Source organism: Adiantum capillus-veneris, chromosome 11, assembly GCF_014529385.1.
Source record: "Adiantum capillus-veneris isolate H3 chromosome 11, ASM1452938v2, whole genome shotgun sequence".
NCBI classification, from domain to species: Eukaryota; Viridiplantae; Streptophyta; class Polypodiopsida; order Polypodiales; family Pteridaceae; genus Adiantum; species Adiantum capillus-veneris.
This window is the reverse complement of record NC_140941.1, coordinates 1028444-1052788: the sequence shown is the minus strand read 5'-3', so window position 1 is coordinate 1052788 and position 24345 is coordinate 1028444. Positions and strand designations below refer to the sequence as shown.

The 24345-nt window shown below is 43.1% G+C and overlaps 1 protein-coding gene across 2 annotated transcripts in view; it reads left to right on the top strand.

Moving 5' to 3' along the window:
• The window catches only part of WDR55 (transducin family protein / WD-40 repeat family protein), an 87041-nt gene that overhangs the window by 19412 nt on the left and 43284 nt on the right, over positions 1-24345 (top strand). The window contains exons 2-4 of one of the 2 annotated variants that reach the window (XM_086522774.1): positions 11854-11889; positions 12371-12435; positions 12515-12602. In XM_086522774.1, coding sequence (XP_086378900.1) covers positions 11854-11889; positions 12371-12435; positions 12515-12602 — 189 coding nt within the window. The remainder of the gene's footprint in view (positions 1-11853; positions 11890-12370; positions 12436-12514; positions 12603-24345) is intronic. The other variant, XM_086522775.1, reaches the window with a different exon arrangement.

Sequence of the window (24345 nt, the reverse complement as noted above, 5' to 3'; positions counted from 1 at the left end):
AAACACCCCTGACATTGCAAACAAAGTTTACCAATGATCGGTGTAATGGCAACATCCCGTCCGGGTGCCACTATAACGACCTTCGCCTGTGGCCTCAGCCTGTCGAGCGTAATTCCAATTCGAGCCGCCAATTCAAGTGAAATGAAGTTGGCCTTGGCTCCTCCATCAAAGAAAATGAGGGCTTCCTGATCTCACTTTGCCCTAAAAGCGACGAAGTTTTGTACTTTCCTTTATCTGATTCGGTTTGGGCCCCACGCAATATGGTACCAGTTCTGTTTTCATCTGCCTTTTTAGCCACATACCTCTGCTGCTCTAGAACTCTTTGGCCTGTCTTCAATCTGTTCTTGCTGTGCCTTTGTGGGGCACTTTGCGGAGATGTGTTCAAATTCTCCGCAACCAAAACACTTCCCCTCTTTGAGATAAAAAGCCCTTTCTCTAACAGTTTGTCGGGGACGTGTATCTTTCTTTTCTTTCTTTGGACCTCTTTCTGTTTCTACTTTCATTATTAGAAGTCAGTTTCTCATCAGTGGGGTAAGTCAGTGTATCGCAAAACCCCGTTTTGCATGACCCATCAATTCTTCAAAAGAATTCAACTTTTGTTCCAAGCAGTAGTCTCGGATCTCTGTAGGAAGTCCGCAACAAAACCGCTTAATCTCTTCCTTAAACAAGACCTTCGTAAATGAAGAGGCTGGTAGAAAAGAGTCCAAAATCTCTTGCAATAAGCGTCCAAAGAATCTCCCTTGGTCATCCGAAGATGATTCCAAGTAGTTCGTATATCTCGTTCGTACTCCCGAGTCAGCCAAGAAGAAATAAAAAGCCTTTCAACCATTGAATCGGAGCTTCCTTTCTCAGTAAAAGAGTGAACCACCATGTTCGAGCATCTCGCAAAGGATTCAAATCGAGTGTCCACCTTCTTTAAATTCTTTTACTTTCTTGCTTTTAAGACATACTGGTTGGCTTTATAGAAATAAAATCTGTGATCGTTGGAGTCCGAACTATCCGAAGACGAGTCCTCTGTAGAACTGTCAAAAATTGGGCGAAACTTAGGTTTCTTTGCCTTGTTCTTGCCCTTTCCAAAGCTATGCTTGTTTGCTTCGCTTGTCCATGTCTTTCTGAGAGTACAGGTTCTGCTTTTCTGCACTTGCCTGTCTTTTCGGCTTTACTCCCTACCTGAGAGAAAAAGCAATGGCCACATGCCATCTCGAGTAAATCTTTTCAATCGGGTAATTTGTCAGGTGTATTACCAATCTTGGGTTCCTGGAGTACTTAATCAATCTGCTCACACATATGCCAATCTGCAGTTGACGTTTGTACTCCTTTACTAGCAAACTTGTCCGAATTTGTTTTTGCCCAAAATCTTCATTCTTTTCATTCTTTTCTTCAGTTCCCGCACTGGATCTTCAGCCTTTCTTTGCCTTCGCAGTGAGAAGTGTCATCTCTGTAAGATTCTTCACCAAGACCCATGTGTAATCTGGGATTTTTAATGGCTTTATGCCCTGTAAGACAGAGCGATGAAGACGGGAGCGCACCCGATCCGCGATGTATGAAGGGTGGAGTGGCTAATAGGTCCGGGGTCGAGGGACGAAGATTCTTTCCCAAAAAGCTGTGTGCGTTGTAAAAAGGATCGGATCCTCCGTAGAAGAAGAATCTTTCTGCGCTCTGATACCACTGTAACCGACTTGGACACTCCAAGTCAAGGTTCTACCGCGACATAGCACAAATTCACTTCAAAACAGTTCATAAATGATTCAACACGGCCCGTCGGAGTTCCGTGCCAAGAGGTATTGGCCCCGCGTGTAACAGACTTGGACACCCCAAGTCAAGAATCAACCGCGACAACACCAAATAACCACTTCAAAACAATTCACAGATCACAATAGATTTGCGCTGGCCCGACGGAGTTCCGTGCCTAGAGATATTGGCCCCAAAGATTGGCGCCCCTTTCGGTATTTCTTTTTGTATTAATCAATCATCAAAGTACAAGAGAGCGGTTAGGGTTTCACTCTCAGACTCTGCGTCCAGATGCTCTGAGAAGTGAGGCCCTCACCACTAATTTAAAGATTACAAGGGATGCCCAAAAGCAGAGCCCCAAAAGCTTTTAAAATAAAAAGCATCAATTCTCTCTCTCTTAGAGAGTCTCTTTTAAAAAAAAAAAAGCAAGTTCTCTCTCTTTCTTATGGCATGGAGAAAAAGCAAGATTCGCGTCGCTCATCATTAAAAAAAAAAAAGTTTTTTATTATTTTTATTTTTTATAGCCTCCGCGATTTCCGGAAATTAGGGTTTGTGGCAGAAATTAGGGTTTGCAGGTTTTTTAGGGTTTCTGCTGTCCGCCACGTCATCACTTTGTGACATAACCCCCTCTTGAAAGCATTGTAATCGACCGCGATTACGCCTGCAAAACCGACAAAAGTCATAAACCGTCTTAGTAGACACTGACTGTTAGTACCTACGTACTAGGAACACACATCTAGCACATGTACAAAATCGACAGTCGCATCACACGACATCACAGACATCACCAGACATCACAGGACATCACATGACATTCAACATTCATTCGGATCTTAGACCATGATTTATCGGCAATGTAGCTAGCAATCACATCTAGGTCCAATCGCGACCTCATCGATGTCCGATTGGCTAACCCCTATTGCAACCATGTCTATTCGAGATCAATCAGACCAAAATTCTACAGTCATTTCGTCTATCAGTTCCTGCACTCACAAGAAGTCAAGAACAAATTAGTATCATAATCAGGAATTCCATTTCATAAAGTCATCCAGCAGAATACTGTCAGCTCTCAGTATCCCTGAAGCTCAAAGAGACATCAGTGACGTTAGTATCAAAATCGAGGCATCTGTTGACAAAGGAGCGGAGTAACTCCCCTCTTGTGCATCCCACTGCACCAGATCTTCGGCCAAGCTGAGTTTCTGGGTTCCGTTTGGAGTAGACTATGCTAAACCAAAACATCGAGGTAAAGTTTCACAATCCGAGGAGTATCTGCTAGGTCCTCCTCCTCCATCCACTTCGCATCAAATGCAGGAAAGTTCTTGAACTAAACCAAGAACCGCCTTCGGACTTTACCTTTCTTCGTAGCATTATGTGCCAAAATCTGTTCAGGAACAAGGATCTCCTCGTTTTCTTCCACTGCGGGTTGCTCATTAGGCTCCCCATCATCAGGCACATCACCCTTAACAGGGTTCAAGAGACTCACATGCAATGCATTGTGAATCCTCCAAGTATCTGGCAGTTTCAATCGGAAGGAGACATCATTTATCTTTTCAGTAATCTGGAAAGATCCGTAGTATCACATACTAAGCTTTGGAAAAAGCCTCTCCTTTCCCTTTTTCTTTCTTAGGCGTGCCTTCTCAAAAGTAAGAGCACCCAATCATCCTCCTTCAGTTTCAAGTCGCGTCGATGGCGATCCGCTGCCATTTTCTGTCGTTCTTGAGACTTCTGCAAAGTCTCGCGAACCTTGGCAAAAGCCGTATCCAAATCTCGCGAATATTCATCCGCTTCCAATATCTAATCTTTCGTGCTCAGGAAGGATGGAACCTTCGCAGCACTTTCAACAATCTCACATGGCGTCTTCCTCGTCGAAGAGTGTATCGTGTTACTGTAGGCAAATTCCACCAAAGATAGGTTCTTTTCCCATTGAGTCTTCTGATCCGAGATACAAGACTTCAATAAATCTAAAATCACTGAATTGGCAATCTCAAATTGCCCGTCAGTCTGCAAGTGGAACGATGACGAGAATTGCAACTGCGTGCCAATGTTCTCCCAAATTGCCTTCCAAAACAACTTGTAAATCTGGGGTCTCTATCGGAGACAATTGTCTCAAACGTGCCATGTAATCAGAAAATCATCATGATCATTGTGTGTTCTCGGGAGATCAAAAATGAAATCCATTGCAATACTTTCCCAGGGGTGGGTGGGTATGGGTAAAGGCTGTAACAATCCCTCTGCCTTATGCCTGTCAAACTTGACCTTCTGGCATACCAAGCAACTGCACACAAACTCTTCCACATCCTTTTTGAGTCTCGGCCCAAAGAAGTATCTCTCTACCGCTTTCATGGTGGTAGCAATGCCGCGGTGACCCGTAAAAGGTGGACAGTGGCATTCAGTCATAACCTTATCCCTCAACGGTTGTGTAACGCACAACATAGTCTTTTTCATCATGTAGCCTTCCCGAAGGGAGTATCTAGCTACTGTCTCCCCATCCCGTATCTGTGTGAAAATATCTACAAAATCTGTAACTGTGGCATATTGATTGACCATATCCTCGAAGCTCCTATGATGTGTCGCGGAAACAGCCAGAACCAACGGTTTCCGAGACAAAGCATCTGCCACCACATTCTTCTGTCCCTGCACATGGACAATCTGGAAGTGAAATTGTGACAAGATGTTCGCCAACCGCATCTGCTTTTCCGAAAGCTGCTTCTGTGACAAGAAGTAGCGCCAACACTGATGGTCTGTAAAGACAGTGAAATCTGCTCCGAGTAGGTAATGCCGCCACTGAGTAAGAGCATGGATAACCACCAAAAGCTCTTTCTCATAAATTTGTGCTGTCATCTCCGGCCTAGAGAACAAACGGCTCTCGTAAGCTATGACATGGCCTTCTTGCATCAAGACCGCACCCAGACTACAACCACAAGCATCACGATATACTTCAAATGACTTCTGCAAGTTCGACAAAGTCAAAATAGGTCCCGTAGTCAATTTCTCTTTCAGTGTCTGAAAGGCAGTCACCTCTGTGGGTCCCGACAAGAAAGGTACTCCTTTCTGTGTCAAGGTATGGAGAGAGGAAGCAACCTCTGCAAACTTTCCTATGAACCGCTTGTAGTACGAACACAGTCCCAAGAAGCTTCTAACTTCATGGACATTCCTCAAATCGGGCCAATCACGAATAGTCTCTATCTTGGTTGGGTCCATTTGCACTCCTGCTGCTGACACAATGTGTCCCAAAAAGTGTATCTCTGGTAGGAAAAATTCACTTTCTTTGCATTAATCACTAATGCGTGATCTCGTAATGCCTGAAAGACTTGAAGCAGACGATCTCTGTGTTCTGCCTCATTCTTGGAGAAAACAATGATGTCGTCAAAGAAAGTGCCAACAAATAGCCTGTACTCTCGAAAAATCCTTTCCATCATCCGGTTGAATGTCGCAGGAGCATTGGTTAAGCCAAAAGGCATCACCAAAAACTCAAATAACCCAAAAGTCGTCGGAAAAGTTGTCTTGTGGACATCTTCTGGCGCTATCCTGATCTGATGATATCCACTCTTCAAGTCAATCTTGCTAAAGCACAAGGATCCTTGTAACCTGTCCAGTATATCATCGATCCTAGGAATCGGAAATCTATTCTTGATGGTGATTTGGTTGAGGGCGCTATAATCGATGCACATTCTCCAAGATCCGTCTTTCTTCAAAACCAACAACATTGGAGAGCAATACGGTGAAGTACTAGGCTGGACAAGACCCTTTTCCAAGAGGTCTTTCACTGGGTTCATAATCTTTTTATTCTGTACACTGCTCACACGATAAGGTGGCCGATTCGGTGGCGTGCTTCCAGATATCACATCAATGGTATGATCTTCAGGCCCTCTCAAAAGCAATCAGCATGAGCGTGGAGAAAAAATCTTGGCGTTCTTTTCTTCAGGTCAAAACATATTCAACCTTTATTCATCGTTCAGTTCTCCCAAAAGAATGAGTAAGAAAACTGAAGTTCATCAAGTACAATCTTTAAGCCCTTCATTTATCAAAGTCGCTTTCTCGGCCCGGTAGTCAACCACGGCGTAGTTCTTGTGGTACCAAGGGATCCCGAGTAGAACGTCACTCGCGTGCCCTAAACACCCCTGTCATTGCAAACGAAGTTTGCCAATGCTCGGTGTAATGGCAACATCCCATCCAGGTGCCAGTCGAACTACCTCCGCCTGTGGCGTCAGTCTGTCAGGTGTAGTTCCAAATCGAGCCGCCAATTCCAAGTGAAAAGAAGTTGGCCTTGGCTCCTTCAAAAGAGCTTCCTGATCCTTCACTTTGCCCCAAAAGCGGCAAAGTTTGTACTTTCATTCATTAGATTCGGTGCAGGTCCCACGCCATGTGGTACCAGTTCTGCTTTTCTACCTGCCTTTTCTGCCACATTCCTCAGCTGCTCTCGAACTCTCAGACCTGTCGTCGTCTTTATCATTTTGTTCTTTCTGTGCCTTATTAGGGCACTTCGCGGAGATATGTCCCTGTTCCCTGCATCCAAAGCACTTCCCCTCTCTGATGAAGCGAGCTCTCTCCTCAGGAGTAAGCTTGGGTCGTGCATCATTTTTCTCTGGGTTGCTCTTTTTTCTTTCTACTTTCATTCCCAGAAGTCTGTTCGGGTCGTTGTGTCATGGCCTCATCTGTGGGGTAGGTCAGACTGCCAGAGTGAATGGCAAAGCCCCGCGTCGCATGACTCATCAACTCCTGAATAGAACCTGACTTCTGTTCTAAGCAGTGATCTCGGATCTCTGTAGATAGAGCCAAGGTAAACCGCTCAATCTGTTCTCTGAACGAGATCTTCCTGAATGAAGAGGCAGGTAGAAAAGAACTCTAGAATCTTTCACAATAAGCATTGATTGTATCTTTGTTGGTCATCCGAAGATGGTTCCAAGAAGCTCGTTTATCTCGTTCATATTCTTGCGTCAACCAAGAAGAAAAAAAGCTTTTTAAATTTCAGCCATTTAACTGGCGCAGTCTTGTTTAAAAGAAGCGTGGACCACCAAGTACGAGCATTCCTCTTAAAGTAAGAGGCAGCTCTCCGAATCTTGGAGTGCTCTGAATAGCGTCCTCCCACGAAAGCGATGTCAAACTGCTGTATAAAAGACAAAGCCTTCGAAGCATCTGAGTATCCTGAAAAAGTATCAAACTTGATCGAGTGGCCACCTTCCTTAAACTCTCGGACTTTCTTGCTTTTATTTTCGAGAAAGTCATACTGGTTAGCTTTGTAAAAATTCTTCTTGTTCGCATAAAAGTTTCCGTCATCGGAATCTGAGCTGTCTGTACACGAGTCCTCAATAGAACTGTCAGTCTCTGGGCGAGATGTAGCCTTCTTTGCCTTTTTCTTGCCCTTTCCGAAGCTTTGTTTCTTGCTTCGCTTTTTGCTTTTTCTGTCTTCTTCGCTCCAGTCTGAAGAGCTAGAAGAATTGTCAGAAGTAGAAGAAGAAGAAGAACTGGGTACTCCTTCAAATCGAACACGCTTCTTCTGTTTCTTTGCCTTGTCAAAAGTCGACTGACGACCCAAATAACCTGGAAAGTCAGTGCTTTTCTTCCGCTTTTTGCCGTGCTTTTTGGCTTTCTTCTGTGCGTCAAAAGGTTGAGCAATCCGTGCATCAACCACCTCTTCTAGTTCCTTCTCTGAATATTGTTTGGGATCAAAAGGTTTCTTGAAAGCAGATTTCGGGAGTGGTGTTGTGGTTCTCTGCCACTCCATCTGTACCTCTTCCAAAGAGGTCTGGTTCAGATATTTTGCCATCTTCGGGTCCTTGGCAAAATTGAGCATCATCTTTGTTGCATCGCCGATCAACTGGCGACGCTCCATCTCTCGTCGCTCCGCCTGAGTAGGCCAAGGCGGGCCATACTCTCTGCCGGAATCTTCGTTGTGATCTCTGCCCGCATCTCCAGATGCAGAGGGAGTCGACTTATCCTTGCATGAAGCTATAGGTGCCGCGGAAAAAAATTTTCGGGGATCGGATTTCCCGTAGAAGAGAAATCGGCCATGCTCTAATACCACTGTAACAGACTTGGACACTCCAAGTCAAGAATCAACCGCGACAGCACAAAATAACCACTTCAAAACAATTCACAGATCACAATAGATTTGCACTGGTCCGGTGGAGTTCCGTGCCTAGAGATATTGTCCCCAAAGATTGGCGCCCCTTTCGGTATTTCTTTTTGTATTAATCAATCATCAAAGTACAAGAGAGCGGTTAGGGTTTCACTCTCAGACTTTGTGTCCAAATGCTCTTAGAAGTGAGGCCCTCACCACTAATTTAAAGATTACAAGGGATGTCCAAAAGCAGAGCCCCAAAAGCTTTTAAAATAAAAAGCATCAATTCTCTCTCTCTCTTAGAGTCTTAAAAAAAAAAAAAAAGCAAGTTCTCTCTCTTTCTCATGGCATGGAGAAAAAGCAAGATTCGCGTCGCTCATCATTAAAAAAAAAACTTTTTTTATTTTTTTATAGCCTTCGCGATTTTCGGAAAGTAGGGTTTGCGGCAGAAATTAGGGTTTGTAGGTTTTTTAGGGTTTCTGCTGTCCGCCACGTCATCACTTTGTGACACCGCGCCCCTTTCGGTATTTCTTTTTATATTAATCTTCTAGCAAAGTACAACTCCCACAGGTGCTCGCTCTCAGACTCTGCGTCCAGATGCTTTGCAGAGGGAGCCCCCTAGGGTTTCTTATAAAGGTTACAAGGGATGCCAAAAGCAGAGCCCCAAAAACTGTTTTTAAAAGCCTTCTAAAATAAAGCCTTTGACTCTCAAGCCCATATTGAGTAAATAAAGCAATTAAAATAAAAGCATCTTATTCCCAAAAGCTGCCCCATGATTTGCGTAGGAATTCAGCCCTCCTTGTGTAGCCAAAAAGCAGCCCAAAATCTGCCAACAATTTTCGTACGCAGTTCTGCCACGTCAGTTGTACGGATTTCCGTGATCTGTGCCGGATTTTGCAGGCACTGTCCGTCCAACAGTGCCACGTCATCAGACAGTAGGGCAAGGCGGGTATGTGTGTACTGGGCAGCAGCCACGTCACCAGTTTGTGACAGTCGTCATCGACATAGAGTCAGAATTCAGCAGATACAAGATTCGCAGATTTCAGCCCTTAGCGTTTTCAATTTTCAGCCCGTCTCGTCGTCGTCATCATCGTTGTCGACATCGTCGGCAAGACCATTGCATTTAGACCATTGTACGAGGATTGTGCAATCAATAGCATAAACCTCTCTGGCCATAAAGAGTGGGGCCCTTGGAGGAGGGTTTGACAACAGTCCGGTGTCGTATTCTTCTCTCTCTATCTCTCAGTCTCAACACCTTCATTCATAGTGTTTACCACTTTGTTGTGATCATTTGCACTCTCTCACTAAAGAAACGGAAGGCTCTCTCTTCCGTAAGTAAAAGGAACCCTTGAGCACAGTTCGGAGCACTCATCTTGAGCAAAGTTCAACATTCACTTCCGTTGCACCTTATAGTCAAGATATTCATGAGCAATATCTTTAAATATCACGGGATGCCTCAGTCAATTGTCAGTGACAGGGGTCCACATATGACGAGTCTTTTCTGGAAGGCATTGTTTGAGAATATGGGCACTACGCTAAAGTTCTCTTCTTTGTTTCATTCGCAAACTGATGGACAGTCAGAAGAGGCAAATTGTACTGTCCTGGATCTTCTCAAATGTTATGTGTCAGAGCACAAGGCAACTTGGGAACACCATCTCCCATTGGTTGAATATGCTTACAATAACGGGGTGCATACGTCAACAGGTAAGGCACCATTTGAGATAGTGGAAGGAGGGAAGAAAGTCTCGCCCATTTTGTAGACTAAGGACAAGATATTTGAGGCAGACAAGCGTGTGCAAGATATGGATGAAACATACAAGAAGATAAAGATTGCTCTTGAGAAGACTCAGGCTCAGCAAAAGAAACCTGCTGATCGTCACCGTCGTGAACTTGTATTTTCACTTGGTGATTGGGTGCTTTTGCGCTTTGAAAAGGCAAGGTTACGGAAAAGGAAAGGCAAGGAACGTTTGTTTCCTAAGCTCAGTATGCGATATTATGGTCCTTTTCAGATTTCGGAAAAGATCAACGATGTAGCTTACATGTTGAAGCTACCAGAAGGCTGGAAAATACATAATGCTTTTCATGTCAGTCTTCTAAGACCCTTTGTTGGTGATGTGCCAGAGAATATGCTTGATGAGGAACACCCCAAAGTGGAAGAATTGGATGAGATCCTTGTTCCTGAACAATTATTGGCACATAAAGAAAGGAAGGTTAGAGGAAAGGTTGCAAGACGCTACTTGGTGAAGTTCAAGAACTATCCATCAGCTATTGCAAGTATATCTTGAAGCCTTTCAGCTGGAACCCACAATGACTTAATGTAGCCTTTTTGGAGCAAGGCAAGAGCATGGTTCATGATGCTCAAGAGAGTAGTTAAGCAATTGTGTCTACTCTTTCCATACAGAATTCAGCTAGAGAAATTTGTGCTTGAGAGTACACTAGAAGACTTCTATGCTTGATATATGTGTGGTAGCCAGGTTGGTGGGATTGTTTAATCGTCCAACGCTACATTTCCGGAAGCATGTATATCTTGGATTCCCATCATAGAACATATGTGATATCGGGAGATATCCGCATGTATTATTGGCATGCAAATGAGATCATTTTCCTTTGGAATGTTCAATATGATTAAAAGCCCACTTATTGTTTAACTTGGTAACACATTAATTTGTTGTTTAGATCTTTAGTGCTTTTAGTATTTTTTCTCTTACTTGACAAATGCTAGCCTTTGTCATAGCTAAGTGTGCCTATCACCTCCGGGGTGACAAAAACTCAGTTCGTTGGTTTTATAGAATATGTTTAAATCATGAACGAACTCAATACAAAACCTACACTTACCCTTGGGCACTGATGACGCGAGTAGGGATGCCATAGCTTTTGTCCAGGCTATGCATGATAAAGGTGATAATTTTAATCTTGCTGTTTGGACGTGGAGTGAAGTGAGTACTACTTTGGTTATGTTTTGCCTCTTCTAGGAGGCGTAGTAGTATTTAATTCTAGTATGTAGCTTACATTAAGATTTAAGAATTTGTTCTTTTAGAAGTGATCGTGTTAAGTCTGATATCTAGGATGAAGTCTTTTTGATGTCTTATCCTTGTTAGTTTAAAGTTGAGTACTTGTTTCCAGTTTTAGTTAAGTTAGCTGTTCTTTTAGAAGTGGTCGTGTTAAGTCTGATATCTAGGATGAAGTCTTTCTGATGTCTTATCCTTGTTAGTTTAAAGTTGAGTACTTTTCTAGTTTTAGTCAAGTAAGCTTCTTTAACTTATTTTGCTTATGCCTTTTCTAAAAGCATTTTTGAGTGAATAATGGTTGTTTTCATCTAGTTTTTTTTAGTAATGAATAAAGCGATTCAGTTCTTCTTTTTTTGTTTTCTTGTGTCCCTTGCCTTTGTATTTTTGTAGTCTTTTATTCTGTCTTATAATTTAGAAGTTCAGACTATTCTGACCTCATGAAGGTATATGTTTTCTGGCAGAAGACCGTAATCCCCAGCTTCATAGATATCTCAACTAAATGCCTTATTTTTGTGGCCCCCTATATTTTTTGGCTTTAATTTTCAAGGAGGCATGCATACATGCATGTATGGGTGGACATTCATGGCCAAGGCTTGTAAAAGAATGTGCGAGATTTTCTATCACATTTCAGCTACATGAAATTGTGGTCGACTGTTGTTTTCATGTTTGGTTGGCAGATATTGGGATGTACCTTCCACCGCCACCTATAGCACAAGCTGGTTACTCTCAAACAGAGCTTTCCTTTTGTATAGGTCCATTTGAACAAGAGTTAGCTTTAGCCATATAAATGAAGAGGGGGTGTACATTATTTTCAATGAGACCAGTCATAGAACGGATTTTTCTGGTCTTTTAAATTCACTGTGTGTGTGTCTCCTCTAGAATTGACGGAACATGTTTCATGGAAGTGTCTACTTTTGTTCTGGCTGGTTCATATTTTTTGCATTCAGGCTGGATCTTGATGTATACTACGTGTTAACACAGCTTGTGCATGTTTTCTTTGGCCTTTGACTCCTTTGTAAATTTGAACTGATAAACAAAACAATCATTTTGCAGATTCAAATTTGATGAAGATTTGTCGGATGCTCAGAGGTCAGGAATCTTCTTCTTCTTCTCCTCCTTTTCCCTCAAAATGTTCAATTTCACATTTGATTTGACATCAATCAAGTCAGTATAATCATTCCCATCAGTAAAAACTTATAATATTGGACTGTATTTTTTTCTTGTTGTCATTTGTTAGCCTCATATCTTTTCACCTACTGTGCATCATCATTAGCCTTGAACTCCTATAATTTTCGCTAGCTTATTTTCACAAAGCCCTCCGCTATGGAAAAAATCTGTTTATTCTTGAGCCTCTTTAGTTGAAGCCCCTGCTTTGTTGTCAAGTGAAATGAGCATTAATTGAATTTAGGACCTATGACATGAAAGCCATTTTCTGCATTTCACATCAGGTTCCTTTTTTCTATTACGAGATCCATGTACAGCCTGGATTTGCAGATTTTTCTTTACCTGACATCTATAAAGGCAACCTGCCTTCAAAATTGTTGATGTTATGTGGGGGTTGAGTGTGTAGTGTATGGAGTGTTGATGCACACAGCGAGTCATGCAGAGCCTTAAGATTTGGTGAAGATGGACATTGTATGCTCTTTCTGCTTAGTATTGGAAGCTTCATATCTAGATTTGATGGGATTCTAATATTTGAAGTACTTTTTTGAAGATGTATTGACTGCATCACCAGACTGCTCGATCCTTGCAACCAACGTAGAGACAGGACAAGCAGTTGCTCGTCTGAGTAATGCACATAGGTATGCTTATGGTTTGAAAAGTTATCTCCAATTAAAATTACTCCCTTCTTTTAACTTTGTAAATGAATTTCCTGTTATTTAATAAGATCGCTAGGTGAGGCTGATATATTTTCCAAAGACGCTAGGGATCTGGCTGCTGCCACTGTGAACCCAAAATACGAGAGGGAGGGGATGAGTGGACGCCTAGATTCTGTCTTACTTGGGTCTTCTGCAACTTGTGTGAAATGAGAGCCAAGGGGCTCGCTTTATGCCTATTTTGGTGCTAGGATTGAGAAGCCGCTGACTCGTCTGCCATTGCTGACATTCGGTCGCTGACTTTTGCCTCATTCCTATTGCCAAGTGTCATAGTCAGAGCTGCACCAAATGTAGCTGCAAAGACACACCGGGTAAGACATGCCCATTCTGGCACCTGTCATGCTTTGCGATTCGGGCTGGTACGAGACCGCGAATACACGTCTTCTAGTCAAGACAACCTACCCCGTTGGTTACCTACTGCACCTTATACAACCATTTGTGGACAGAGGGTTATGCAAGGGTTCTTACTATTCTAAGCTGTGTGCACTTCTGACATACGCTGCTGCTAATGTGAGGCTAGGGGGAGCTCCCTTCCACCATTGGCGGTGGTTTGTTCGCTCCTTTTGTGTAAGTGCATCGTCCTTCTTCGACTTGGGATCTTCTTTGTCCTTAAATCTTATGGATTTGCTACTTTTGACAATGTGCTATAGGTCCACTTCTGGCTGGACTCTCCTATCGTGTTCATCACGCTCCCTAAGACTTCTAATGAGAGTCCGACTCTGTTTTGTACTTTTGATGTGCACAGACATTACATAAGGGAGGTTTGAATGTGCAACCAAGTTAGAAGTCTATCTAGAGTGAGAGATTGGAACGATTGAAACTTATCTGACTGCAAAACAAGCACGGGTACTACTAGAGATGGGCTTACCATTGGAACATTCTTAACACGTATGGATTGTGCTCGACTCTATTCTTGACAAAATGATGGTGAATTGAGACTCTCAATCTCATTCAGCAACATTTGTCAAAATTGTAATGCAGAGATTACATGTGAGTGTGTGTGTTCAGAATTGTTCTTGAATTACCATGGGTTGCTTCCAAATATATCTTTATCCTTCAAATCAACTTGAGAATCATTCTACGCAAACATTTTTACTGCCTAAAAGTACATTACATCCATTCAGTTTATTGACCATAAAATCACAATGACTTGTATTGTTAAGCGAACATTGCAACAAATGCATGCAAGAGAAGAGTCCATTTCTTTTGCAAACCACCATTCAGACCAAAATGCTGCAGTCATTTCGTCTATCAGTTCCTGCACTTAAACAAGTCAAGAACAAATCAGTTTCTGCACTTAAACAAGTCATATTGTAGAACACTGTCAGCTCTCAGTATCCCTGAAGCTCAAAGAGATCAGTGACTCTAGTATTCAAACATCGAGGCATCTGTTGACAAAGGAGCGGAGTAACTCCCCTGTTGTGCAAACCCATTGCTCCAGATCTCCGACCAAGTTGAATTCGGGGTTCCATTTGGAGTAGACTATGCTAAACCAAAAGCTTCAAGGTAAAGTTTCACAATCTGAGTATCTGCTAGGTCCTCCTCCATCCACTTCGCATCCAATGCAGGATAGTTCTTGAGTTTAACCAAGAACTGCCTTCTTACTTTACCCTTAATCTTTCTGTCCTTATGTGCCAAGATCTGTTATGGAACAAGGATCTTCTTGTTTTCTTCCACTTCGGGTTGCTCATCAGGCTTCCCATTTTTGGGCACATCACCTTCAAAAGGTTTCAAGAGACTCACATGAAATGCATTGTGAATCCTCCAAGTGTCAGGCAACTTCAGTCAGAAGGAGACATCATTGATCTTTTCTGAGATCTGGAAAGGTCCGTAGTATCTCATACTAAGCTTTGGAAAAGGCCTCTCCTTTTCCTTCTTCTTTCTCAGGCGTGCCTTCTCAAAACGTAAGAGCATCCAATCATTCTCCTTCAATTTCAAATCGCGACGATGGCGATCCGTTGCCTTTTTGTCTTTCCTGAGATTTCTGTGAAGCCTTGCGGACCTTGGCAAAAGCCGTGTCCAAGTTGCGCGTGTACTCATCGGCTTCAAAAATCTTATCTTTCGTGCTTAGGAACGGTGGAACCTTTGCAACACCTTTAATAATCTCAAATGGCGCCTTCCTCGTCGAAGCGTGTATCGTGTTATTGTAGGCAAATTCCACCAAAGGTAAATACTTTTCTCATTGAGTCTTCTGATCCGAGATGTAAGACTTCAATAAATCTAGTTCCACTAAATTAGCAATCTCAGATTGCCCGTCAATCTGCGCGTGGAAAGATGACGAGAACTGCAACCGCATGCCAATCTTCTTCCAAATAGCCTTCCAAAACAAACTCGTGAATCTGAGGTCCCTGTCGGAGACAATTGTCTCGGGCATGCCATGTAATCTGAAGATCTGGGCCACAAACAATCTTGCTAAGTGATCCGGCTTGACTGTTTTCTTCACTGGAATGAAATGAGCCTGCTTGCTAAATCTGTCAATAATATATTGTCCAGATACCATCGTGACCACTCTGTGTTCTCGGGAGATCAAAAATGAAATCCATTGCAATACTTTTCCAGGGGTGGGTGGGTACGGGTAAAGGTTGTAACAATCCCTGTGCTTTATGCTTGTCAAACTTGACCTTTTGGCATACCAAGCAACTCTGCACAAACTCGTCCACATCCTTTTTGAGTCTTGGCCAAAAGAAGTATCTCTTTACCCCTTTCAAGGTGGTAGCAATGCCGCTGTGACCCAGCCAAGGAGGTCAACTTTCACGCGAGATTTTGCAATTTCATCGCCAAAGGACTCGTCCCCGGACACTAGAGAGCTCCCAGCAAGTCAAATTGACCCATAACAGGCTGAAATTAGGTCAAAATCAGCAAATTACAGGTTATGACAGCAAAATATAGGTTTTGCAAATCATGTATTAAGGTGTGGGAACATCTTTTCTAGGTACCCGCTACCCGAAAACATTGAAATTGCCGAAAAACAGGTCCCAAAACAGGTGTTTTCAACAAATTTCAGATTTACGCAGGTTTTTGCAAGTGTTTTTATGATGCGACTACATTGGGGAAAGCGCAAAATTGATGCAAGCTACGCACATTTGACAAATTTTGGCTATGTATGACCATTTGTGGCTCATTTTTGTGCAATTTGATGCTACAAATTGGGGCTTTTGCTCATACGTGCTTCTAAAGGCTGTGCATTAGCCTTATGTATGTTCTGTGAGGCTAAAAATAACTAAAATTGTTGTTTTTGAGCACAAATTCGCTTGCTGAAATTTCCTGCGTATAAATTTCAGAAATTGTTTTTTATGCTCAAATCGATCTATTTTGCCCCAAATTGCTCTTGTGACCATTTTGGAGCTGTAGTGGCACACCTCTGTGAGGCTATACTCCAGTTTTTGTGCATTTTGCCCAAAAATTCAGCGTATTAGCCCTCTTATTCGTGCAACTATGGCCTCATCTTCTTCGGATGTGAAGAATCTCTTTGAGATTAGGAGGTTCGATGGAACAGGTTTCGACCTTTGGAAAGACAGGATCCAAGGAATCGTATTTCTTAAGGATTGTGAATGGGCACTTGAACAGGTAAAGCCATAGAATGACGGATGAAGCGTGGGTTAGCCTGAACAGGAAGGAAGTTACATACATTAAAATGGCCATGACCGATGAGACAGTCATTGATGTGAAAAGTCTCACAAGTGCTTTTGATGTGTGGGAGAAGTTAAAGAGAATGTATGAGAATACAACGCCTGTCAACCAAGTGCATTTGATGCGAAAACGTGTTGGCATGCAACTAGATGAGTCCAAGAGTGCTGCAGAGCACTTGTCGTTGTTCGCAGGTACTTTGTCGCAGTTACAGGATTCAGGCTTGCCCCCTTTTGATGATAAGTTGAAAGCTATCTTCTTGCTTATGACCTTATCTGAGTCATGGGAAACATTGGTGGTTTCATTGTCGAATAACCCCAATTTGACCTTTGATGGTGTTAGGGGTTCTATCTTGAATGAGGAAATTAGGAGGAAAGCAAGTGGAGAGGGAGGCAGCTCTGCCAACATGGTTAGAGGCAGGACAGAGAAGAAGAATGTCTATGCACAAAGGAGTAAGAGAGAGAGTAAGGAAAGGGGAAATGCCAGCAAAGGCCAGGGTGGTACTACAAAGCTGAGTTAGAACGGAAAAAGAATGGCGGAGACAAAAAGAAAGAGAAGAAGGAAGTCAAGACAGATGCACAGGATAGCTCAAAGAACAAAGAGAAGGCCAACGTGGCATCTAGTGTTGTGATTGAGGAGCTGTCAGATGTAGAGGACATCTTGTGTGCCACTTTGTCAGATGATGATGCTTATGACCTTGATGCCTCTCTTAATGTTCATTCACGGGACATGCAGATTGTAACAGACTTGGACACTCCAAGTCAAAAAACAATCGCGACAGCACCAAATAACCACTTCAAAACAATTCACAGATCACAATAGATTTGCATTGGCCCGGCGGAGTTCCGTGCCTAAAGATATTGGCCCCAAAGACTGGCGTCCCTTTCGGTATTTCTTTTTATATTAATCAGTTCAAAGTACAAGAGAGTGGCTAGGGTTTCACTCTCAGACTCTGCGTCTAGATGCTCTGAGAAGTGAGGCCCTCACCACTAATTTAAAGGTTACAAGGGATGCCCAAAAGCAGAGTCCCAAAAGCTTTTAAAAATAAAAAGCGTCGCTCGTCATTAATTTTTTTATTTTTATTTTTTTCAGCCTCCGCGATTTTCGGAAATTAGGGTTTTTGGCAGAAATTAGGGTTTGTAGGAATTTTAGGGTTTATGGCAGAAATTAGGGTTTCTGCTATTCGCCATGTCATCACTTTGTGACATACCCCCCTCTTGAAAGCATTGTAATCGACCGCGATTACGCCTGCAAAACCGACAAAAGCCATAAACCGTCTTAGCAGACACTGACTGTTAGTACCTACATACTAGGAACACACATCTAGCACATGTACAAAATCGACAATCACATCACGAGACATCATAGGACATTCAACATTCATTCGCATCTTAGACCATGATTTATCGGCAATGTAGCTAGCAATCACATCTAGGTCCAATCGGGACCTCATCGATGTCCGATTGACTAACCCCTATTGCAACCATGTCTATTCGAGATCAATCATACCAAAATGCTACAGTCATTTCGTCTATCAGTTCCTGCACTCACAAGAAGTCAAGAACAAATCAGTATCATAATTAGGAATTCCATTTCATAAAGTCATCCAGCAGAATACTGTCAGCTCTCTGTATCCCTGAAGCTCAAAGAGACATCAGTGACTTTAGTATCAAAATCGAGGCATCTGTTGACAAAGCAGCGGAGTAACTCCCCTCTTGTGCATCCCACTGCACCAAATCTTCGGCCAAGTTGAGTTTCTGGGTTCCGTTTGGAGTAGACTATGCTAAACCAAAACATCGAGGTAAAGTTTCACAATCCGAGGAGTATCTGCTAGGTCTTCCTCCTCCATCCACTTCGCATCAAATGCAGGAAAGTTCTTGAACTAAACCAAGAATCGCCTTCGGACTTTACCTTTATTCTTCGTATCGTTATGTGCCAAAATCTGTTCAGGAACAAAGATCTCCTCGTTTTCTTCCACTTCGGGTTGCTCATCAGGCTCCCCATCATCAGGCACATCACCCTTAACAGGTTTCAAGAGATTCACATGCAATGCATTGTGAATCCTCCAAGTATCTGGCAGTTTCAATCGGAAGGAGACATCATTTATCTTTTCAGTTATCTGGAAAGGTCCGTAGTATCGCATACTAAGCTTTGGAAAAAGCCTCTCCTTTCCCTTTTTCTTTCTTAGGCGTGCCTTCTCAAAAGTAAGAGCACCCAATCATCCTCCTTCAATTTCAAGTCGCGACGATGGCAATCCGCTGCATTTTTCTTGTCGTTCTTGAGACTCCTGCAAAGTCTCGCGAACCTTGGCAAAAGCCGTATCCAAATCTCGCGAATATTCATCCGCTTCAACTATCTAATCTTTCGTGCTCAGGAAGGATGCAACCTTCGCAACACTTTCAACAATCTCACATGGCGTCTTCCCCGTCAAAGAGTGTATCGTGTTATTGTAGGCAAATTCCACCAAAGGTAAGTTCTTTTCTCATTGAGTCTTCTGATCCGAGATACAAGACTTCAATAAATCTAAAACCACTGAATTGGCAATCTCAGATTGCCCGTCAGTCTGCAAGTGGAATGTTGACGAGAACTGCAAGCGCGTGCCAATGTTCTCCCAAATTGCCTTCCAAAACAAACTCATAAATCTGGGGTCTTTGTCGGAGACAATCATCTTAGATGTGCCATGTAATCGGAAAATCATCGTGATCATTTTGTGTTCTCGGGAGATCAAAAATGAAATCCATTTCAATACTTTCCTAGGGGCGGGTGGGTATGGGTAAAAAGGTGTAACAATCTCTGTGTCTTATGCCTGTCAAACTTGACCTTCTGGCATACTGCGCACAACTCTTCCACGTCCTTTTTGAGTCACGGCCAAAAGAAGTATCTCTCTACCCCTTTCATGGTGGTAGCATTGCCACGGTGACCCTTACAAGGTGGACAGTGGCATTCAGTCATAACCTTTTCCCTCAACGGCTGTGTAACGCACAACATAGTCTTTTTCATCATGTAGCCTTCCCGAAGGGAGTATCCAACTACTGTCTCCCCATCCCGTATCCGTGTGAAAATATCTGCAAAATCTGTATCTGTGGCATACTGATCGACCATATCCTTGAAGCTCCTATGATGTATCATGGAAATAGCCAGAACCAACGGTTTTTGAGACAAAGCATCTGCCACCACATTCTTCTGTCCTTGCACATGGACAATCTGGAAGTGGAACTGTGACAAGATGTTCGCCCACCGCATCTGCTTTTCCGAAAGCTGCTTCTGTGACAAGAAGTAGCGCAAACTCTGATGGTCTGTAAAGACAATAAAATCCGCTCCGAGTAGGTAATGCCGCCACTGAGTAAGAGCATGGATAACCGTAAAAAGCTCTTTCTCATAGATCTGTGTTGTCATCTCCGGCCTAGAGAACAAACGGCTCTCGTAAGCTATGACATGGCCTTCTTGCATCAAGACCGCACCTAGACTACGACCACAAGCATCACAATATACTTCAAATGACTTCTGCAAGTCCGACAAAGTCAAAATAGGTCCCGTAGTCAATTTCTCTTTCAATGTCCAAAAGGCAGTCACCTCTGTGGGTTTCCACGAAAAAGGTACTCCTTTCTGTGTCAAGGTATGCAAAGGGAAAGCAACCTCTGCAAACTTTCGTATGAACGGCCTGTAGTACGAACACAGTCCCAAGAAGCTTCTAACTTCATGGACATTCCTCAAATCGGTCTCTATCTTGGCCGGGTCCATTTGCACTCCTGCTGCTGCTGACACAATGTGTCCCAAAAGGTGTATCTCTGGGAGGAAAAATTCACTTTTCTTTGCATTAATCACTAACGCGTGATCTCGTAATGCCTGAAAGACTTGAAGCAGATGATCTCTGTGTTCTGCCTCATTCTTGGAGAAAACAATGATGTCGTCAAAGAAAGTGCCAACAAATAGCCTATACTTTTGAAAAATCCTGTCCATCATCCGGTTAAATGTCGCAGGAGCATTGGTTAAGCCAAAAGGCATCACCAAAAACTCAAGTAACCCAAAAGTCGTCCGAAAAGCTGTCTTGTAGACATCTCCTGGCGCTATCCTGATTTGATGATATCCACTCTTCAAGTCAATCCTGCTAAAGCACGAGGATCCCTGTAACCTGTCAAGTATATCATCGATCGTAGGAATCGGAAATATGTTCTTGATGGTGATTTTGTTGAGAGCGCTATAATCGATGCACATTCTCCAAGATGCGTCTTTCTTCAAAACCAACAACACTGGAGAGCAATACGGTGAAGTACTAGGCTAGACAAGACCCTTTTCCAAGAGGTCTTTCACTGGGGTCATAATCTTTTCATTCTGTACTCGGCTCACACGATAAGGTGGCCGATTCGGTGGCGTGGTTCGAGGTATCAGATCAATGGTTTGATCTTCACGCCCTGTGAAAAGCAATTGGCATGAGTGTGGAGAAAAATCTTGGGTTTCTTTTGATCAGGTCAAAACATATTCAACCTTTATCTAGCGTTCAGTTCTCTCCCAAAGAATGAGTAAGAAATTGAAGTTCATCAAGTACAATCTCTAAGCCCTTCATTTATCAAAGTCGCTTTCTCGGCCCAGTAGTCAACCACGGCATAGTTCTTGTGGTACCAAGGGATCCAGAGTAGAACGTCACTCGCGTGCCCTGAACACCCCTGTCATTGCAATCCAGCCAATGCTCGGTGTAATGGCAACATCCCATCCGGGTGCCAGTCGAACTACCTCCGCCTGTGGCGTCAGTCTATTGGGCGTAATTTCCAAATCGAGCCGCCAATTCCAAGTGAAAAGAAGTTGGCCTTGGCTCCTTCAAAAGAGCTTCCTGATCCTTCACTTTGCCCCAAAAGCGGCAAAGTTTGTACTTTCATTCATTAGATTCGGTGCAGGTCCCACGCCATGTGGTACCAGTTCTTTTTTTCTATCTGCCTTTTCTGCCACCTTCCTCAGCTGCTCTCGAACTCTCAGGCCTGTCGTCGTCTTTATCATGCTGTTCTTTCTGTGCCTTTTTAGGGCACTTCGCGGAGATATGTCCATGTTCCCCGCATCCAAAGCACTTCCCCTCTCTAATGAAGCGAGCTCGCTCCTCAGGAGTAAGCTTGGGTCGTGCATCCTTTTTCTTTGGGTTGCTCTTTTTCTTTCTACTTTCATTCCCAGTAGTCTGTCCGGCTCGTTGTGTCATGGCCTCATCTGTGGGGTAGGTCAGACTGCCAGAGTGAATGGCAAAGCCCCTCTTCGCATGACTCATCAACTCCTGAATAGAAGCTGACTTCTGTTCCAAGCAGTGATCTCGGATCTCTGTAGGTAGACCCAAGGTAAACCGCTCAATATGTTCTCTGAATGAGATCTTCTTGAATGAAGAGGCGGGTAGAAAAGAACTCTAGAATCGTTCACAATAAGCATTGATTGTATCTTTCTTGGTCATCCGAAGATGGTTCCAAGCAGCTCGTATATCTCGTTCATATTCTTGCGTCAACCAAGAAGAAATAAAAAGCTTCTTAAATTTCAGCCATTTAACTGGCGCAGTCTTGTTTAAAAGAAGCGTGGACCACCAAATACGAGCATTCCCCTTGAGGTAAGAGGTAGCTCTCCGAATCTTGGAGTGCTCTGAATAGCGTCCTCCCGCGAAAGCGATGTCAAACTGCTGTATAAAAGACAAAGCCTTCGAAGCATCTGAGTATCGTGAAAAGTATCAAACTTGATCGAGTGGCCACCTTCCTTAAACTCTCGGACTTTCTTGCTTTTTTCTTCGAGAAAGTCATACTGGTTGGCTTTGTAAAAATTCTTCTTGTTCGCATAAAACTTTCCGTCATCGGAATCTGAGCTTTCTGTAGACGAGTCCTCAGTAGAACTGTCAGTGTCTGGGCGAGATGTAGCCTTTTTTGCCTTTTTCTTGCCCTTTCCGAAGCTTTGTTTCTTGCTTCGCTTTTTACCTTTTCTGTCTTCTCGCTCGAATCCGAGGAGCTAGAAGAACTAGAAGAAGAAGAAGAAGAAGAAGAAGAACTGGGTACTCCTTCAAATCGAACACGCTTCTTCTTTTTCTTTGCCTTGTCAAAAGTCGATTGACGACCTTAATAACCTGGAAAGTTAGTGCTTTTCTTCTGCTTTTTGCCGTGCTTTTTGGCTTTCTTTTGCGCGTCAAAAAGCTGAGCAATGCGTGCATCAACCACGTTCTCCAGTTCCTTCTCCGTATATTTTCTTGGAGGCAGAAGGTTTCTTGAGAGCCGTTTCGGGAGTGGTGTTGTGGTTCTCTGCCACTCCATTTGTACCTCTTCCAAAGAGGTCTGGTTCATATATTTTGCCATCTTCGGGTTCTTGGCAAAATTGAGCATCATCTTTGTTGCATCGCCAATCAATTGACGACGCTCCATCTCTCTTTGCTCTGCCTGAGTAGGCCGAGGCGGGCCATACTCTTTGTCTGAATCTTCGTTGTGATCCTAGCCCGCATCTTTAGATGCAGAGGGAGTCGACTGATCATTGCCTGAAGCCATAGGTGCCGCGGATAAAAAAATTCGGGGATCGGATTTCCCGTAGAAGAGAAATCGGCCTTGCTGTGATACCACTGTAACAGACTTGGATACTCCAAGTCAAAAATCAATCGCGACAGCACCAATTAACCACTTCAAAACAATTCACAGATCACAATAGATTTGCACTGGCCGGACGGAGTTCTGTGCCTAGAGATATTGGCCCCAAAGACTGGCGCCCCTTTCGGTATTTCTTTTTCTATTAATCAGGTCAAAGTACAAGAGAGTGGCTAGGGTTTCACTCTCAGACTCTGCGTCGAGATGCTCTGAGAAGTGAGGCCCTCACCACTAATTTAAAGGTTACAAGGGATGCCCAAAAGCAGAGCCCCAAAAGCTTTTAAAAATAAAAAGCATCAGTTCTCTCTCTCTCTCCCTCTCTCTCTCTCTCTCTTAGAGAGTCTCTTAAAAAAAAAAAAAGCAAGTTCTCTCTCTTTCTCATGGTGTAGAGAAAAAGCAAGATTCGCATCGCTCGTCATTAAATTTTATTTATTATTATTATTTTTTAGCTTCCGCGATTTCCGGAAATTAGGGTTTCTGCTGTCCGCCACGTCATCACTTTGTGACACAGATCACCGAGAGTGATCTTATTGATGCTTTGTTGACTGTCAATGATGCATTCTCCCAGACTTGGATTGTTGATTTTGGTGCTTCATTTCATGTGACTCCTATCAAGGAGTGTTTCTCTACTTTTGATGTAGGCAAGCGTGGCCATGTATACCTTGGAAACAATCATGCATGTTTCATTGAGGGTATTGGCACTGTGCATCTCTCCATAGATGGCACGAATGAGCTTGTCTTGCATGATGTTAGATATGTGCCGGGAATCAAGAAGAGCCAGCTTTCTGTTGGTCAGATGGATATGCATGGTTACAACATCTTGTTTGAGAGAGGATCATGGAAAATGACTAAAGGCTCAAGGCTGATTGTAAAGGGCACAAAGAAAGGGGCACTTAATTGCATGCATGGAAAGGCCGTGTTGGGCAAGTTTATTGCATTGCTGAAATTAACTCTCACATGAAGTTGTGGCACAAGAGGCTTGGCCATATGAGCCAAAAGGGCCTTTCTAGACTTTGTACTTTGAACAAGCTTGATGCTAAGGGCACAAAGCTTGACTTTTGTAATGAATGTCAATATGGCAAGCAAGTAAAGCGTTCTTATTACTCTGGTGTCTCGTAAATCTTGTGTGCTTGATCTTGTACATTTTGATGTATGTAGCATGCCTACTAAGTCTATGGGAGGTGCATGCTATTTTGTCTCCTTTGTTGATGATCATTCTAGGAAAATTTGGGTTTATTTGCTTAAATCTAAGGATGAAGCCTTTGCTGCGTTTAAGAAATTTCATGCATTTGTGACCACCCAAACAGGTAGAAAAGCTAAAATGCTTGCGTACGGACAATGGGGGGGAGTTCACAAGTGCTGAATTTAACAAATTTTGTGAAAATTTGGGCATTAAGAGGGAGCTTACTGTGCCATACAACCCCTCTTCTAATGGTGTGGTTGAAAGATTCAAT